The 17,443-nt window shown below is 33.4% G+C and overlaps 2 protein-coding genes and 1 pseudogene across 6 annotated transcripts; all 3 read right to left on the reverse strand.

The window, feature by feature from the left end:
- Nucleotides 1-126: 126 nt before the first annotated feature.
- LOC120218574 (aspartic proteinase Asp1-like) lies at nt 127-2,706 on the reverse strand. Of its 4 annotated transcripts, none has more exons than XR_005525246.1 (9): nt 2,422-2,706; nt 1,945-2,062; nt 1,644-1,873; nt 1,259-1,480; nt 1,037-1,175; nt 760-951; nt 601-673; nt 426-513; nt 127-325 (listed from the first exon to the last, which is right to left on the reverse strand). XR_005525246.1 is itself a non-coding variant. In XM_039215504.1 (8 exons), the coding sequence occupies exons 1-7, from the start codon at nt 2,619-2,621 to the stop codon at nt 620-622; spliced, it is 1,155 nt and encodes a 384-aa protein (XP_039071435.1). In that variant the 5' UTR covers nt 2,622-2,706; the 3' UTR covers nt 127-513; nt 601-619. The 4 variants fall into 4 exon arrangements, 1 of the variants encoding a protein (XP_039071435.1); XR_005525245.1 differs by having other exon boundaries at nt 127-328; XR_005525244.1 differs by having other exon boundaries at nt 127-331.
- Nucleotides 2,707-3,490: 784 nt separating this feature from the next.
- On the reverse strand, nt 3,491-5,547 carry LOC120218431 (annotated as a pseudogene).
- Nucleotides 5,548-9,840: 4,293 nt separating this feature from the next.
- Nucleotides 9,841-14,545, reverse strand: LOC120218579 (aldehyde dehydrogenase family 3 member H1-like). 2 transcript variants are annotated; one of them, XM_039215509.1, is made up of 10 exons: nt 14,111-14,545; nt 12,459-12,527; nt 12,263-12,359; nt 11,943-12,149; nt 11,215-11,330; nt 11,047-11,151; nt 10,805-10,977; nt 10,621-10,715; nt 10,222-10,370; nt 9,841-10,126 (listed from the first exon to the last, which is right to left on the reverse strand). In XM_039215509.1, exons 1-10 carry the CDS (start codon nt 14,333-14,335, stop codon nt 9,887-9,889), a joined length of 1,476 nt encoding a protein of 491 aa, XP_039071440.1. In that variant the 5' UTR covers nt 14,336-14,545; the 3' UTR covers nt 9,841-9,886. The 2 variants fall into 2 exon arrangements, with proteins under 2 accessions (XP_039071440.1, XP_039071439.1); XM_039215508.1 differs by having other exon boundaries at nt 9,842-10,126; nt 10,222-10,374; nt 10,625-10,715; nt 14,111-14,544.
- Between the last annotated feature and the right edge of the window lie 2,898 nt (nt 14,546-17,443).

Here is a 17,443-nt window from a genome sequence, read left to right on the forward strand (position 1 = left end):
ACGAGTATAATAACATGATCGTCGAACCATATAAAAGAATTTCTAGAAACAAATCGAGTATACCGTATCACCACCTCAAGTCCAGATAACAATACAGTACAACCACAGTGATGCATTTTTCCATGTGTAACTTATAGTATATAACTTGTTTACCTTGTATCGAACTTGTATTACCGAACAAATGTATATATTCACTACATATGATAGTATGAAGTCGTTGTACCGTCTTTCAATGGAACTTTATGTTTTAGGAGAATTCTCGTCTACAATACCGAAATTTGTAGCGTATGGTTGTTGAAAATCTTCATTGTAATAACTGTCCAAACTGCTACTGCAAAGACAATTAAAAAAAATGGGGTAAGAAGATGATAAATGCAATTATAAAGAAGATAAGTAAATGCTAAGAGAATGAAAGGGTTCAGGGCTATGGAAGCCTATCGCAATCGGCTGATATCCACCCAATCCGCTGCTTCTCATTGTCGTAAACAACCATTTTGTCTATCATTGAGATGTCTGAGTGAAAAAAAAATCAAATGAGAAAGAGTTCGATAATAGAAGATCCCGAAAAAGGCGGAAAATGATTCATCTATTATTTCTCACCTCCAATTATGTTGAAGTCTCACAATCCTGCTTCCGTGCCGTTCAAGATTCCAAAGCAAGCATTGCCATCTTCCTGGAAACAGAATAGCATATTAGAACTGTCTTACACCTGTGTTCGCTCGTATCATATTGCTGGGAAATCCGTGATTTAGTGCTTACCGTGACAATAAGATACGCTTCTGGCTGTAATTCTAGCTGAACAGTTGGGGTATCTGTAAAGCTCAATGTCAAGGTGCTGAAACGGTTCTTGACATCATGAACTGATTTAAACGGTTTTGTTCCTTTCCAGCAGATCGGGAGAGCTTTATCCTCAACTGTATCAAATGGCTTCCCATTTAAGCCTCTCCTTACCTGAAACATGAAGTACGAGATCGGTTCCTTAAGCAAAGCTTAAAGCTTACTCTCAACAGGGGAACACTCTAACTCGTTTACTTACCAGATTGAGTACAGCTTCGTAAACTTGGAAGTTGAGGTAAGTGTAGGAACTCCCACTGTCAAATACTAGTTTAAGGTCCTTTATACCAGTTGGCTTTCCATCAAAAAGGACTTCTGCTGGACTCGACAAATATTTTTTACTGAAACAAAATGATCAAGGAAGCAGAGATGAGAAAACAAATGTTAACGGTACGGGGAGTTGCTAGAATTTAATCGTGCTTACAAGTTGGCCAACATTGGCATCCAAGACATTCGGGAAGGGACAAGGTCATCTCCTATGAACAAAAATCCTCCACCTTTCCCGCTTAAACAATGACATATTACGTTTCTTGTGAGCTCAAAGCTTCGTAGCTGTGACAATAGGCTTGCTTTGCCATTGCTAAGCCCAAGGACTCCAGCTTCCGGAGGACTGTATGGACCGGGATTTTTAATATCATAAGCACATCTGTAAACAAAGGAAATGAAGATACGATATTCGTTACGAGGAAATGTGTACTTCCACAGCCATTTCAACATATCAGGAAATTATATTCATTAATAGTATTGGAACCATTGCCAAAACTGAAAATTAAGGTTTCTAATCGAGGTAGAAAGCGAAAAGTACACACCCAAAAGTCAAATGCAGACGAGCAAGAGAGCCATTCATAAATCTAAGAGAAAAGACATCAGAAACCACCACGCCAAGAACCGAACCATGATCAAAATAATCAATCTCGAAGTCACATTGATCATCTGCTTTATCGCATCTAGGACTATCAGGGAAGTGAAACACACTGCAGGAAGGATGGTCACAGCTCACAAGGATGTGTTTTTGGGGCTTGTAAAAATGATCAATCGTCTACAAAGACGAGGACATAACAAGACATAGTTCAAGACATGATAGGAATAGACGTCTGCTGAAAACTTTACCTTAGTAAAACCGGTGCAAGGCGCATCGCATTGGACCCAAGTGAGATCACTGCCTGTGTCGATATCGAACTCGAAAACCTTGGGTGGATTGCCTATGGTAAGAGATATGGAATAGTACCTGAGCAAAGCATGAATTTCATGATCCTCAATCATTTGAGACAATAACAAAAGAACAGTACTAAAGATTTTAGAGACAAACAGGGCAACTATTTTTCAATGGAACTACAACATCAAAATTAGAAAACCCCAAGGAAAATTTTCAAGGATTCTTCCAAAAAGTTATACAATCATTAAATCAAGAACGATTTATCATCAAATAGTACTAAGATTTTCCCAGTGGAAAACAAGACTAAGAAGAAAAATCAATAAAGAATCCCATTCAGGCAATAGAACAGACAACAAATATGCACGAAGAAACCTAATGATTGAGAGAAGAAAACATAAAAAAACTTTACATTTCAAAGAAAAAGAAGTTACCCAAGAGGATAAACATTCCCAGTGACAGGAAAAAGAAAAGATGAACGGAACCCATTAGGACCCCTAGTATGGGTTGTCTTTCTGTTGTCGGGTTGCTGACTGGCAGCTGAGGAACACGATGGGAAATTTGCAGACAGTACAAGGAAGAACATCACCATCATCCTCCATGGCACTGTTGCTTTCCTTTTCTTACCATCCATCGTTTTGCTGAGCAAATCCTTTTTTAAAAAATCGACAGAAAGTTGGAATAAATCTGACAAAGCTAAGAAAAAAAGGCGTTTTGTTTGGATTAAAAAGGAGAAATTTGTGAAGAAGCAAAGGGTATAGGAAACAGCTAAAAAATGAATTTAATTTCTGGGTTTTGGCGAGTTTGCAACTTCGTACAGCTTCCACGTTGCTTGTTTTTTTCATTAATAAGATTTTCATTTTTTTGCAGACAGAACAAAATGATTTCGGAACTTTTGTGGAAAAAATGTTAAATTATGCTATTTGTTCCTGTATTACGTGTGAATTTCAGATTTAGTTTCTATGTTTCAATTTAGTCATCTTAGTCCCTATTCTTTTTTAATTTAAAATTTTGATCATGATTTAAGTGGTGGTGGTTTAAACTTTAATCTGCTAAGTAATGTTATGCTATTGGTAATTAAACTATGCGTAAGTTAGAGATTTAGTTTAATTTTTTTGAATTTAATATTTTTTAATTCATACAATTTGATAATTTTAAAAATAAATAAAATTAAATTAATTAATTTATAACTTACGTATAACATATATAATAATGATACAATTTGATTGTATTTTTTTTATAAATTCTTTCTTTCTATCAATTCTTCCATTCATTTATACCTCATCAATATATTATTCTCCAAAATACGTTCTTTGAGCACAAATCAAACGACCTCGTTAGTGAAAGAACTGTTATTGTTCCTTGAAATAATGCATTAATTCGTCCCATTTTCTAGTGACCAAAGAAAAATAGCTTCAACAAGTTGAAATATGAAATGAGTTTAGATTAAAAAAGTTTATTTATTTATTTAGTTAATTGGCATAAAAGTTGCTATACATGTTACAAGAGAAGATTAAGAAATCAGCCAAACTTGGGAGTGCAATCCTCATAAGCCCATCCCATCCTCTGATTCTTGTTATCGTAGATCATCACTTTGCTTTGAAGTGAAATGTCTGGAACAATGACACGACCGAGTTAAGAAGAGACTTAACTCATTTTATGACAATATATGAACACACACTCTTACCTCCAATGACATTGACAGTTCCCAGTCCCACTTCAGTGCCATTCAAAATCCCCAGGCAAACATTCCCTTGTTCCTGAAAAACATGAACTTGTCACATTCCTTTCTCCGAATCGATCGTTTGTTCCGGTTACTCGCAGACGGTTTTCGGAGGTACTTACAGTGACAACGAGATAAGCTTCGGGTGATAGTTGTAGCTGAATGTTACCTGCAAAACTCAATGCCAATGGGCTGAAATAGTTCTGAACATCTTGCACGGATTTGAATAGCCTACTGCCTTTCCAGCAGATTGGAAGAGCTTTATCTTTCACCTCTTGTACTGGCTTTCTACTCGCATCTTTCCTTATCTGCAAAAGGAAAAATAAAGTGAACAATCAAATTCCATGTACCCTTTTTGCATTCATTGATGTTTATTGATGTGAATGTCGAACCAGATTAAGCACGGATCCGTAGACTCCCGAACTGAGGTACGTGTAGGTCGATCCGGTGTCGAAGATAACATGAAGGTCCTTAATGCCAGTAGGTTTCCCATGGAAAAGTACTTCTGCTGGACCTAATGAATAATGTTTACTGAAATGAAAGAAACTTATGTTATGAGGTAACATGGAAGTGTTAAAGAAGGTTAATGAGTCTACGCAAAACTCAATCTGGATTAGTCGATCAATAGATCGGATATCAGTGATTAATTCAGATAAAGAAACATATTGATTGATTGTGGCTCACTCGGATGAACTTTGTGACACAGGTGTCCAGGTCATTCCGGATTTAGGGATGAAATCAGCTCCAAAGAACAGATACCCTCCTTTATCATTGAAACAATGGCCTAAGATGTTTTGTGCTATCCCCATGCTACTCAATTGAGTTGAGATGCTTGGTTTACTCCTTCCGAGTCCGAGGACTCCGGTGGTGGGAGGTGGAGGGTGAGTACCACTGCCGTGTAAACCGTATCCACAACTGCAGATGAGGGAAACACATGGTTGAAATCAGTTGTAAAATTCGAGGGTCGTAAACAGAGACAAAGCGTTTCGAAATATGTAACCAAAGGCCAAATGAGGACGAGAAACCGTGCCATTGACAAGGCGTGGGGAAAGATATCCGAGACGACGGCACCGGAAACTGAAACATGATCAGCATATTCAACCTGGAAGCTACATTTGTCAGTAGGGTTCTTGCATGGAGGAGGATTCGGAGAGTGAACCGCAGCACATATGGGTTCCCTGCAAAGCACGTAATTGTTCTTAGCCGGCTTGTAACGCCGGTAGCGAGGCTGCGAAAAAACCGAAGATCAAAGGCATCAATCATCATAACAATCCTTCATTTCAAATCATCAAAATGGAATGATCATAGTAAAACAATTCACCAGGGTGCAACCAACACAAGGAGCATCACATTGGACCCAAGCGAGGTCGGTATCGATATCGAGCTGAAATTGCTTAGGCGGGTTGCCTATCTCAACTGTCACAGAATAATACCTGATGATCGATGGAAACAGAAACTCCATGAATTTCAGAGGATAATTTGCAAAGAAACAAATAAAGAGAGAAAGAAAGAAAGGAGTACCCAAGAGGATAGACATTACCAGAAACAGGAAGATAAACAGAAGAGCCAAAACTATTAACAGCCATTGGATGGAGAGTGGATCTATTGCTAAGAGGTTGGCCATTAACGATTGCTGCAAAACAGCCATGTAAAGATGAACAAAGAACAGCATGAAAGATCAGCACTTTGATCATCAATGTTCTTTCTTTCAGTTTCTGAACAGCCATTTCAACTAAGAGGATTAAAAAATAATATGAAAAATCAACTTCCAAGAAACAAAAGAAAGGATTTCTAGGAATAGAGAGCAAAAGGGTACTTAATGAACCACTGAAAACACTGAGAAATTCGTGAGGGGACTTCCTTGAGACTCTTGAATTTATAGCTGCGAAACATGGATTTAAATTACGGTTGGAGTCGCGTTTTTTATTACGTTATTTATCGTAATTGTGAGCATAATAATATTATTACGGTTATTACAAATATTACGGTCATATAATAGTGATTTCGGGTGATATCATTATTATTATATAACAACTATTATTCTGATAGCAAATCATTATTTACATCTTTAGGTACTCTCCTTTCAGTTTCTTCTCTTTTTTTTAAATAATTTTTTTATGTTGATGAAGTTTATTTTTTTTTTTAAAATAAAAAGATTTAAAAAGGAAAACCGAGGGAATTTAGAAAGGGAAAAGGAATCTTTATGGACTATAATAGTAAGAAAAAATTGAAAAAATGTTTTTTTCTTCTAAATTAAGTTGGTTTAATTTTTATTTCATTAATAATTAAGTTTATTTCAATTTTAGAAATTTCTTGACTGATTGGGAGATATTTTTTATATGTCGTCCCTTAAATAATTAATTAAGTTTTGTTGAGTCATCTACTATTAAAAGTTACAAAACAATTTCTCGATTATAGGACGTTACTCTGTTGAGTCACGATTATTAAAAGTTATAAAATGGTCACTCCAATATTTATACGTTCCAAACTCATCATTTTTTGTTAAAAGATTGACGGTCGTCTTAGCTGGACGTTAATATGATAACTGTGATATGATAAAATCTTATCCCTGAATTGTTTGAACTATATAGTCATTTAAGATTCTGAGATCAGATTTTATCATATCTCAATCAACATGTTAACATTCAACTTAAACGAACGTCTATTTGTGTACTTTACCTTAAATTTTAGTAATAAACATTTTATTTCTAGAATTTTAAACTTTGTTAGAGTATGCTAAAAGTGTCTCGAATGAATAATTAACACATTCTAATGCGAAAAGAATTACCTACACTGAATATTAATATTATGTGTACGAATGTCAGTGAATAGAATGTTTGACAAAATATTTGTGAATCGTTTATGTCCATTTATTAAGTTAAATAAACTAATATGAATAAACTTTTTATATTCATTTAATAAACGAATGAACACATACATATGCGCGTTCAAATATAACTCTCAACCATTTGACATTGAACGCTCACATCCCTGACGTTCATGATGCTCGAACCCAGAATCTCAAGAAATAACAACAATTATTTTACCACCGAGATCTCTTGGTTCATACATATTCACGAATGTTAGATAAACATGTTCGTTAACGCTAAATAAACGAACACAAACACATTTATAGATAAACAAACAAAGATAAAAGTAATTTTATTCCTTCAAGCTCAATTCATTTACACTCTTAATTATGCACGAGGGGTATGTTTGGTTGTCATATCAAAACCCTAGCTAAAGTCATTGAAGGGTATGTTTGGATGCTGAGAAAATATCTGAAATGGGAGGAAATGGGAAGGAAAATATTTTTTTCTAGGTTTGTCTTTGTTTTCCTAAAGATTGATCCTTTTTTAGCATGATTGGTGATGCAATTCATTTTATTCTTGGATTTGAGGTTCATCGACATTGCTTACATTATTTTTGACAAATTGTTTTCAAGATCATTATGTTTGAGTTTCTTGTTTTTTGCTCCATGTTAGTAAAGAGGAAGCTAAGAAAAAATACCACTAATCCAACACTTAGCTCTGGAACAAAAAATTAAAGCCTAAAATAAATTTGCAGTAATTAACTAAGGATGGGGGTGATGATGATGTAATCAAATGCTAAATTGATAGAATTTATAAATATACGGGATTAAATTTATTAAATTGTTTTTGAATTATGACTAAATTAATAAAATTTTATCAATTCTAAGAATTATATTATTATTATTATTATATCAAATCATGTCATCGTCTTAATTAACTCTTTAATGATCATTAGTTTTGACATTAAAGTATAATTTAATTAATAAAGGTTTTTTTTTTTAAAAAATATAATCAATTTAATAATTTAATGACTAAATAAATAGTTTATATTAACCCTTTGACCATGAATACTTATATCCTTGCCTAGGTAGTACTTGGATTTGAGACTTCAAAAGATGACAATAAATTCTTTAACTACATAGATCGTTTGATTCGTGATATTAAATATGGTTGTTTGGTCTTTTAACTTGGAGTAAGCAGTATTGGGAGGACATATCGAAGACCCAATTGAGATTTATATAAGAATTTAAAGATTGCCCACTGAGAGTGACGATGATAGGATTTGAACTTAGCCTTACAAGTTCAAATTTATGAATTTTAACCACCTATACTAACACTGATTGACAATATTATTTAGTTATAGCAAATGTGTGATATCATCGTATTATTATAAACTAAATAATTCTTTTCATATTATATTAATGGGATAAATATTAAATTACTTTTATAAGACATTATTAATAACTTATTAAATATTTAACCTTTTGTTACTATGATTTTTAGGGTAAACTATATGTTTAGTACCCAAACTATTATTTATGTTTTGTTTTGGTATCCAAACTTTATTTTGTTTTAAAATCATACCTAACGTTTAATTTAAATTTTTATTCGGAAACCCACTGTTAAAAAAATAACAGAACTACTGATGTGACATTTTCTTATTTTTTTTAATGATGACATGACATTACCTTATGGTGGCACATCATCATCACCATTAATTTTTTAACGACGGGATACTAAAATGTAACCTAAAGTAAACGTTAGGTATAATTTGAAACAACATAAAGTTTGACTACCAAAATAGAATAAAAGTAATAGTTTAGGTACTAAATGTATAATTTACCATAATTTTTAAGAATACAAAATTTAAAAATAGAAAAATGGAGAGAGAATTTAGAAAGGTGAAAGGAATCTTTAGGGAAATGGTAGTTTCAATTCAGCTGGTTTAGGATTATCAGTTGAAAATTGTTATTGCAAAATTTTATTTTATTCTTCTAAATTTAATTGATTTATTTGTTCATTACCAATCGAATTTATTTTATTTTACTAAGTAATTTTCAGGCTCTTCAAAAGAAGTCTTCAAAAATATTTTCTATTTGATAATTAATTAAATCTCAATAATTGATATTTTATTTTGAGGATTTTATAGTATGTATCTCATTAGAGTATATTTTAAGTGTTTCGAAAAATAATTCACACATTTTAAAATTCAAAATGTTAAATCATAAAATATTAATATTTACAAATAAAGAGACTCGATTCGTAACATCAAAATATTTCAGAAGACGTGTAAACCACATAACGATTTCAACACTCTAATATAATTGATCATTTTTTTAGATAAAATCTTAAAGACACACTTTATCAATAATATATTTTATTTTAATTAATATTTTTTATCAAATACTAACCAAATGTATTACATAAAATAAATAATAAATTATAATTCATTTAAAAATATTTATTAAAAAATAAATTATTTGTTGTTGAAGTTTATTTTTTAAGAATAAAATGATTTAAAAAGGGAAAATGGAGAGAGAATTTAGAAAGGATGTAAGGAATCTTGAGTATTTGGTAATTGGTAGTTTCAATTCAACTGGTTTCGGCCATACGCGTTTATCTTGGCGGTTAAAAATTTTGTCACTGCAAAATTCTATAGACAGTAGCGTGATGAGCCAATATTATATAGTAGAGTTAGTAGTTGAAAACAATGACAGTACCAGTAAACATTATTAAAACATAATTTCATCATATTTTCCCGTAAGCATATTCACGTTAAACTCAGACGAATGTCGAATTTTTAACAAAAGAAAAAGACGAGATTGGAACATATGAATAATCAAATGATGATTTTACAACTTTTAATAGTAAAAATATTCAACAAAATAACGCCTACAATTAAAAGATTATTTTATAAATTTTAATAGTCGAAAGACTTAACAAAATAACACTCTATAATTGAGGACCATTTGCATATTTTACCCTAATATTTATTAACATGTTGACCGTGGATTAATTTTTATATTCAAAGTATAATAACAATAATAATTGAAATTTAATAAAACAAAGAAAGAGAAACTTTCTAGAACTTAATAAAAAAAATACAATACACATTTTTAATAGTAAAATACAGAGTATTAAATAAAATATAATGTGGACGAGCTTGGATATATCCAAGCTATCAACTTATGGATAAACACATACACGAACTTTAAAACCCGAGTCAGAGAACAAACTGGGTTCAAACAAACATATAGTGTTAAAACCAAACCAAAGCTTAATCCGAACCCACCCAACCATCCAACCGAAATCAGTGCACTTAAATTACGAAAACAACAAAGACGGCCCCATACCTGCTGTCATTCAAGACCTGAACCATCCCACCAATGCACGGATGATACCTAAGAAGCTGCCATTAAAAAGAGCCTGCAACAGTTTGAGCTTTCCCCTCGAGTATGGCGGGTATCTAACAAACGCATCACAAGCGAAGCCTCGATACAGAACGGCTTTCTTATGGCTAAAAGTGTCGAAGGAGAATTTCCCGTGGTACGCCCCCATTCCGCTGTCCCCGACTCCTCCGAATGGTAGCGTGTGTTCAGCGAGCTGAAATAGTATTAGGAAAGTATCATGATGTATAATTTCTAAAACTGTGATATATGCATGTCGATATTGTTTCGATAAGTTAGAAGTATAGTTACATGTACAGTAGTGTCGTTGACGACCAACCCTCCGGCAGAGACTGTTGAAACAAACTTTTCTTTCAGCTTCTTGTTATTGGTAAACAGATATGCTGCTAGTGGCTTTGTTCCTGAAGAATTTATCACATCAAAGCTTTCTTCCACTTTGTGGACCTGTTATAAACCAACCACAAGAATGTCATGGATAATGTTCCACATTCGATCCCCATAACCGAAGTGGAAGGGTACTGAGCTAATTATTCGTTTCAGTTTCCCGGGTCGAATAAAAGTTTTCGTTAGTTTCTGCCTATCCACTTTTCATGTAGAACATCCATAAACCGAGATTTCAAGGACAATGCTTGACACAGAATAAACAGAGAATTAAAATGAATAGTGAATAAAAACTATCTTTTTTAGTTCCTACCAGGATAATCGGGAGCAACGGGCCAAATATCTCTTCAGTCATGATTAGAGAATCTTGTGGGACATCAAGCAAGATAGTGGGTGCAATCCTCCTGCCATTTGAAGAAAGAAATGTTTATTAACTGCGTAAAAAGGCCAGTGGAGTTGAAAATGAAGAAGTAAAACCCCGGTTGGGACTCACAACTTTGCTTCGTCTCTTTCGCCTCCATGGACGATCTTACTAGAAACCTTGTCCTCATCCAAGAGCTTTGACAAGCGAGCAAAGTGGTTAGAATTCACGATGCGAGATAAGTCTTTCGACTCCAATGGATTCTTTCCATAAAACCGCTCCAATTCACATACGAAAGAATCAACCTGCAGGATGAAATACGCTTGAGAATAATGACTGGATTAGAAATGTTAAACATATACAGGTGATCTTACCAGCTTCTGAGCATAACTTTTTGTTGTGATAATGTAATCAGGAGAGACACATGCTTGCCCATTATTACACCCCCACTTGCCGGCAATTATCCGCCTAGTTGCTACCTGAAAATACAAAAAAACATGTCAGTACGTCATAGACCTGAAACTAAATATGGCTATGCTTACCTGTAAATTGATGTCTGAATCAACAATGGCCGGACACTTCCCTCCAAGCTCCAAAACAACTGGTGTTAAGTGCTTTGCAGCAGCGGCCATCACAATGCGTGCAATTCTTTCATTGCCTAAAAATTCAAGAATGTTTTAGTTCATAATACATTTCATCAGAACTGAGATGACAATAGATATACTATTAGCAACGGCAATGTCCAAAGCATCTATCAATAACCCTGAACAATTGATAAATAAAAAAAACACTGCACTGAAAACTACAACTCCATTTAAGACATAGTAACATTAAATGGCTAAGAGAATCTAAAACTGCATAACAACAGAGTACCCAATTAATATGCCAAAGCACAGGAGACACACCATAGGCGCCGCTAGGTGCTAAGTTTGATGGTTTTCCTACTAATCATCTGATAACTCGAAGCTACAGAGAAACATCTAAACTACATGCTAAAAGGGAACCTCCTTAAATCACCAACGTCACTATTTGGCTCTTCACTAGGATAGAGAATCAGAAAAACACAGCACACATAAAAATTTTGAAATCTAATCCTTCACCGAAACTGGTTTGATAGCAAGTAATAGAAAGTCAACACCCATTCTGGTCACAAGCATCTTGAAGCATGATATACAATTATACATATGAATCTGAAATGCAGTTCTCCAAGTTTCTTAAGACATAAAGGGTTAAGCTAGAGAAGATATAAGGACAATAAATGATCATTGACCTGTGTAGAATATTTTGTCCCACTTTTGCTCCAGTAGTGCTGACGTTTCAGGAACAGCCCCTTCAACAACCTTTATGCAAGAGCGATCCAAATAATCGGCTGCCAGCCTTGCAAGCAGCGATGATGTGGCTGGAGCAATTTCTGATGGCTTTAAGACTACAGCATTACCAGCTGCAATGGCTCCAATAACTGGATCAAGAGACAACACTGAAAGAACAGATACAATTATAGTCATCATTCATATAAATTTAAGAATTAGAAAAAGAAAAGGACTGAAGAAAGCATAATTGTGAACAAGTTGATCAGGTCATTTGACGTACTAAAAGGATAATTCCAAGCTGAGATTACTAACACAACACCCAATGGTTCAGATACAATTTCAGCAGAAGAGGGAAATGTAATCAATGAAGTTTTTGCCTGCAAAAAAGAGCATGTTATCATGTTCAAATCTTTTAAATGTCATGAAGAAACCTTAATGAAAGTTTGCACCCAGTCAACAATATCCAAGAAACTTACCTTTTCTGGCATCATCCAGTGCTTCATTTTCTTGAGTGCCACTGTACATGAATTCTGTACCATTGCTATCTGCAATGTAAACCAAGTCCACATCAGAGGTTCTTATGGGCCTTCTCACAGTTTTAGCTTTCTAATTAGTGTCACATTACGAGCTCAACTATAAAAATTACACAAATTTAACTAGAGAAAGACATCCAAATAAACTTGTTCGTGTGTCAAAAATAAATTAGTCCTCAAAAATATTCATCCAATACATTAATTTCCTAAGTTAAAAGGCCTAAAAATAACTAAAAGAAAATTCCTTAAAGCCCTTTTATCTTCAGCAAAAAATTGAGACTTTAAGGTTCACTGGTTGACTTAAATGACGCATACAACTATCTTAAAGTAAAAAACACACTAGCCACCACAATTAAACCCGGCGACTGAAAATATGTACTTCAAGCATCTGGATCAAACACTGTTACTTTCAAACATGTGGCAAACAATTATTATGATAAACAGATGATAATTGTTGAAAATAACTCCTTAAGCATTCATTTGAAATAATATGTGTTCATCTATTTCTCATGCTCCATGAGTCCCACATTAATCAGTGTAAATTACAATTATCCACACAGTAGCAATCTGTAACAGTTGGAGGTCCAATCGTCAAATTATAATATCCAAAATGACGGTAGACAGCAAGACATCTCTCTTTCTCTAGTTTTTTTCTCTTTTTATTTTATTTTTCCAATTTCCGTCAACCTACTAACATGCATTCCTACATTCAGGGAAAACACAGGAACCATCCAACGCCCACACCTGCTCCAAATAATTAATAATTCTGGAAAAATAACTTCACTGATAAAAGAACAGCAGTAACTATGTAAACAGAACAAAAAAAGAGGACCAAAATGGAAATACTTGCAACATTTTAAATAATATGTGCAAGTTAGATAAGCAATCAATATTGAAGTGCTTGTTCTAGTAGTTTGGAACATTGTATAGCTAGCAATCATTTAAATTCTGAAAAAACGACCAACCATTTTCATGATAAAGCTAACTGTTAGAATGTCATAAATGCTGCATGTCTTCACCAAGATTTCAAGTCTGTCACGTATTTAAACACTTCTAAGACCTTCACACACCACAGGAAAAATAAGGGGAAAAATGGAAAGTTGGTCCACTCTAGTTCACAAAACTTCCCAACTGTTTTCTTCATGAGTTTCATGATTCTCGACCTGAGAGCTTGACACGAAATAAGGTAATTTATTAAGGACCATTTGGCTTTAGAGACAGAGAAGTAGTTGAAATTCTTATCAGTAACCAAATACAACCATCAAATCTTTTATGAATATTCTGATTTTGCAGGCTGGTCAATAATAAATAACAGAGTTTAAAACATTTAAGACTGAAATCTAAATTCCTTCAATAATTAAGGATATGAGTGAAATCTGCATTATTTATTAATTGACTGCGAATCAAGAATGTTTCATTGCTGACTTACAGTTACAGCCGCCTATCGACTCTGTATTAATACTAGTATTACTATAATCCAGCACGTGAAATCTAGAATTTGTAATTTCTCGATCATTTTTTATATTCAATTAACTAAACAAACTAATCTGGAATCAACTTTTCGAAAAAAAATAAAATAAAACAAAAGCTTTGACCTCATAGATGGAGGATTCCAGTTCCGGCTTGGAAAGATCATCGCGAAGAGCAGCGACGATTAGCGGCTCGTTCTCTTCCATCATCTTCAACACGGCATTCAACTGAGTCGATCTCCATTCGTAGCTTTTAGTATTCCCGGCAGCGAAGCAAGCTCTCAACTCTTTCACCACTTCCTTCGCCGACTCCGCATCGAAGACCGACTTCTTCTCCTCTTCGCTTGCCATTATTATCCAAAATCAAGCTCTCAAAAAAGGGAAAATAGATCAAACTAGATTCAAATTATGAAATCTGAAAGAAAAATAACGATTGAATCGTGATTGACGTTGTTTTTGTGATTATTTGGCCGGTTAGACCTCCGGCGACGATAATGATGATGTCGTAGCGTCACCTTTCTTTATCCCTGCGAATATATTAAAAAAAAGTGACGAAAAATGCCATTATATAATTGGAAGATAGAGCACAAGGGCCCGTGACATCTCTGCCTCTGGCATATTCGTCACCTGTTTTCTGGAATGGGGATGGTAAGTGTTTTTCACGCGGGATAATGAGCGCGTGTGAGTTTGGATGTTTTTGTCCAAGACTCTGACATGAGATAGAGTTTTATAAGAAATGAATTTATACTTATATAGTAATGTCATCTATTAATTATATGGAATAAATACTCTATGTTTTTTAAAAGGGATACTTTTAAAATTAACTTAAAATATAATTTAGAGATTTATATTTATATTAAGCCAAAATATAATAAACTTCGTATATCTATTTTTAAAAATAAATTATTTATTTTAAAAATAGATATACGAAGTTTATTATATTTTGGCTTAATAATTTTTTTTTTAAAAATAGATATACGAATTTATTATATTTTGGTTTAATATAAATATAAATCTCTAAATTATATTTTAAGTTAATTTTAGGTGTTTAGGGTTTTTATTTTAACTTTAATTTTTTAAGTATATGAATCGTAATAATAATTAAAAAATTATTATGTGACAAGTGTTATTAGTATATATATTTTAAGATTTTTATTTTTTTAAAAACAAAAATATTATTAAAAAAAATTTTAAAAAAATTCCTCCCTCCAACTTCTCCTTCCCCTTTCTTCCCTCTCCCTTTCATAAATTTCCTTTCCTCATCATTCTCCTTTGTCTCAATTCCTCTCTCAAATATCCATTAAATTTAAGGTTAAAAATTTACGAGTTTAGATATTTAAAGGTTTAGGGTAAGATTTTATGAGCGTGGACAGGTAGATGGCCTTCGAAAATGAAGGTGGTGGTCGAAAATTACTAACGATGACTAGAAATAGGTTTAAAATTAAAGATTTTAAGGTTTTGATTTTTTTTTGTAATTTTAAAAAATTTATGTTTTTTTAAAATAAATTATAATTTTAAGTTTTAAAATAAATTTTAGAAACATGGCATAAGTCAGATAACAGCCGAATTTAACGGTCGTGATAAACCAAACACTTAAAAGTTTAATAAAAAAAATATTAAGCATCTACTTTTAACGAAAAATTATTTAGACACTTAAACTTAAATATAATTTAATCACTTATTTTTGCATTAAATCTTATGTTTTTTTATTTATTATTTAAAACATTCTCTTTTTTTTGGATAATTCAATTTCATTACCCAAGAAGCAGAAAATCCTGCTATAGAATACAGAAGCAATATACATCACAAAAACAAAGCAAGAATAACCACAAAGGGGAACCAAAAGAAAACCAGACAACTAGGCTAGAACATCAAGAAAGGCAGTATTCAAGCAATGCCCCAATTGGCACACAGCGCATTATTGACCAAGTCTAACCGGTTAAAAACTTTGCCCACCAGTCGTATGCGTATAGTATCTTTGATGTCGCCTAGAAGCTCATCCTTCGATCTTGCCCTATTCCCGAACAATCTGTCATTCCTTTCATTCCAAATACCATAAATGTGTCAGACCAGGCAAGCTTAAGGATACCCACAATGAGGGACTTACCCTTGAATAATAAGGAAACCCAAGCCAGTTCACTCTCCCAGCTACAACCTTCACGAGAAATGCAGCAAAGGTTGAGAATAGAACCCCAAAGCTCTTTAGCAAATTGGCACTCAAAGAATAAATGATCCCTTGTCTCTGTCTCTGCACCACACAGCAAGCATTTATCCGTTTCTATGTCTAGGCCCATACGTAGAAGCCTTACCCGAGTAGGGAGCCTGTTAAGTAAGGCCATCCAGACGATGATACTATGCTTGGGGATACGACCCGAGAGCCAGACCAAGTGGTGCCAGGGAACCTTAGGAGCTGGGGAGCGAAGCTTATCCCAGATGTAACTCGTGCTAACCTCTTGGACTTGACCCACTAAGATGGGAGCAGCTTCAGGCCTGATTTTCAGCAAGTATTTGAAGCTCCAGCTAGTGTTCTTAGGGACTTCCATTTGCCAGAAGTCAACATTTCTTATGGTATAAGAACGCATCCACGCCACCCAAAGGAAGCCATCGTTTGCCAGAAGTTTTCTGATTAATTGAACAGAGCATGATTTATTCCAGCCACCAATATCATGTATCCCCAATCCACCTTCAGATTTCAGCAAACAAATAGTTTTCTGATAAAACATTCTTTTTATCAAAGTGAGATTATAAAAATTATATATTATTTTTAAACATTCAAAAAAATTGCTACTACATTATTAATTAACATTTTAAATAGATAAAATCACTAGTAATGTAAACTGCTGCTACTATTACTATTATATTAAAAATAAATAAAAACTAAATAGATAAAGTTTGATTAATATTATATTACTTTTATACAATCTTGTATTAGACTTCCATTATAATTTAAATTATTCAAATCTATAAATAAACAATCACTTATTGCTTTTAATTATTTATTACTTAAACATTGCTTTCATCTTTGGCAATTCGTTCATTCCTTTTTCCTTTTATCTTTATTGATAAGTGACGACATCAATTTTAATATTGATTGTTAGTCATTAGTATTTTTTATTATCTTTTTATTTTCTTATACTATATTTTTATTTTTTTATATTTTTTTTGTCAATAAGTCTATATGACACGTTTTCATATGTTTTTATGATATGTTTTCTTTTATCTTCTGACACGTTTTTCGATCGTTTGACTGTTGTGTTCACTTAACTTTTTTTAAGGCTTGATTAGACATCGCCACGACTGATCAAGATGATGCTCATCTATTATATTGTTGATCTTCCCTGCTTTGGACACTCGTATTGGATTTGTATACATGTTATGTGTTCATGAATAACTTTACACGTCACTCGAGTCTAATTTACAGTTTGTCAGTGGTCTTTCAGTAGTTTGACCCCCTTTTAT

The sequence above is a fragment of the Hibiscus syriacus genome, unplaced genomic scaffold, assembly GCF_006381635.1.
Source record: "Hibiscus syriacus cultivar Baekdansim isolate YM2019G1 unplaced genomic scaffold, ASM638163v2 tig00110198_pilon, whole genome shotgun sequence".
Lineage (NCBI taxonomy): Eukaryota > Viridiplantae > Streptophyta > Magnoliopsida > Malvales > Malvaceae > Hibiscus > Hibiscus syriacus.

Coding starts and splice junctions, on each gene's coding strand:
- LOC120218574 (XM_039215504.1), bottom strand. CDS start 2,621: ATGGATGGTAAGAAAAGGAAAGCAACAGTGCCATGGAGGATGATGGTG. Junction 1,874..1,944: donor CTTGCACCGGTTTTACTAAG/GTAAAGTTTTCA, acceptor TCGTCTTTGTAG/ACGATTGATCATTTTTACAA. Junction 1,481..1,643: donor CGTCTGCATTTGACTTTTGG/GTGTGTACTTTT, acceptor CTTTGTTTACAG/ATGTGCTTATGATATTAAAA.
- LOC120218579 (XM_039215509.1), bottom strand. CDS start 14,335: ATGGCAAGCGAAGAGGAGAAGAAGTCGGTCTTCGATGCGGAGTCGGCG. Junction 10,716..10,804: donor GAAAGAGACGAAGCAAAGTT/GTGAGTCCCAAC, acceptor TTCAAATGGCAG/GAGGATTGCACCCACTATCT. Junction 10,127..10,221: donor TCAACGACACTACTGTACAT/GTAACTATACTT, acceptor ATACTATTTCAG/CTCGCTGAACACACGCTACC.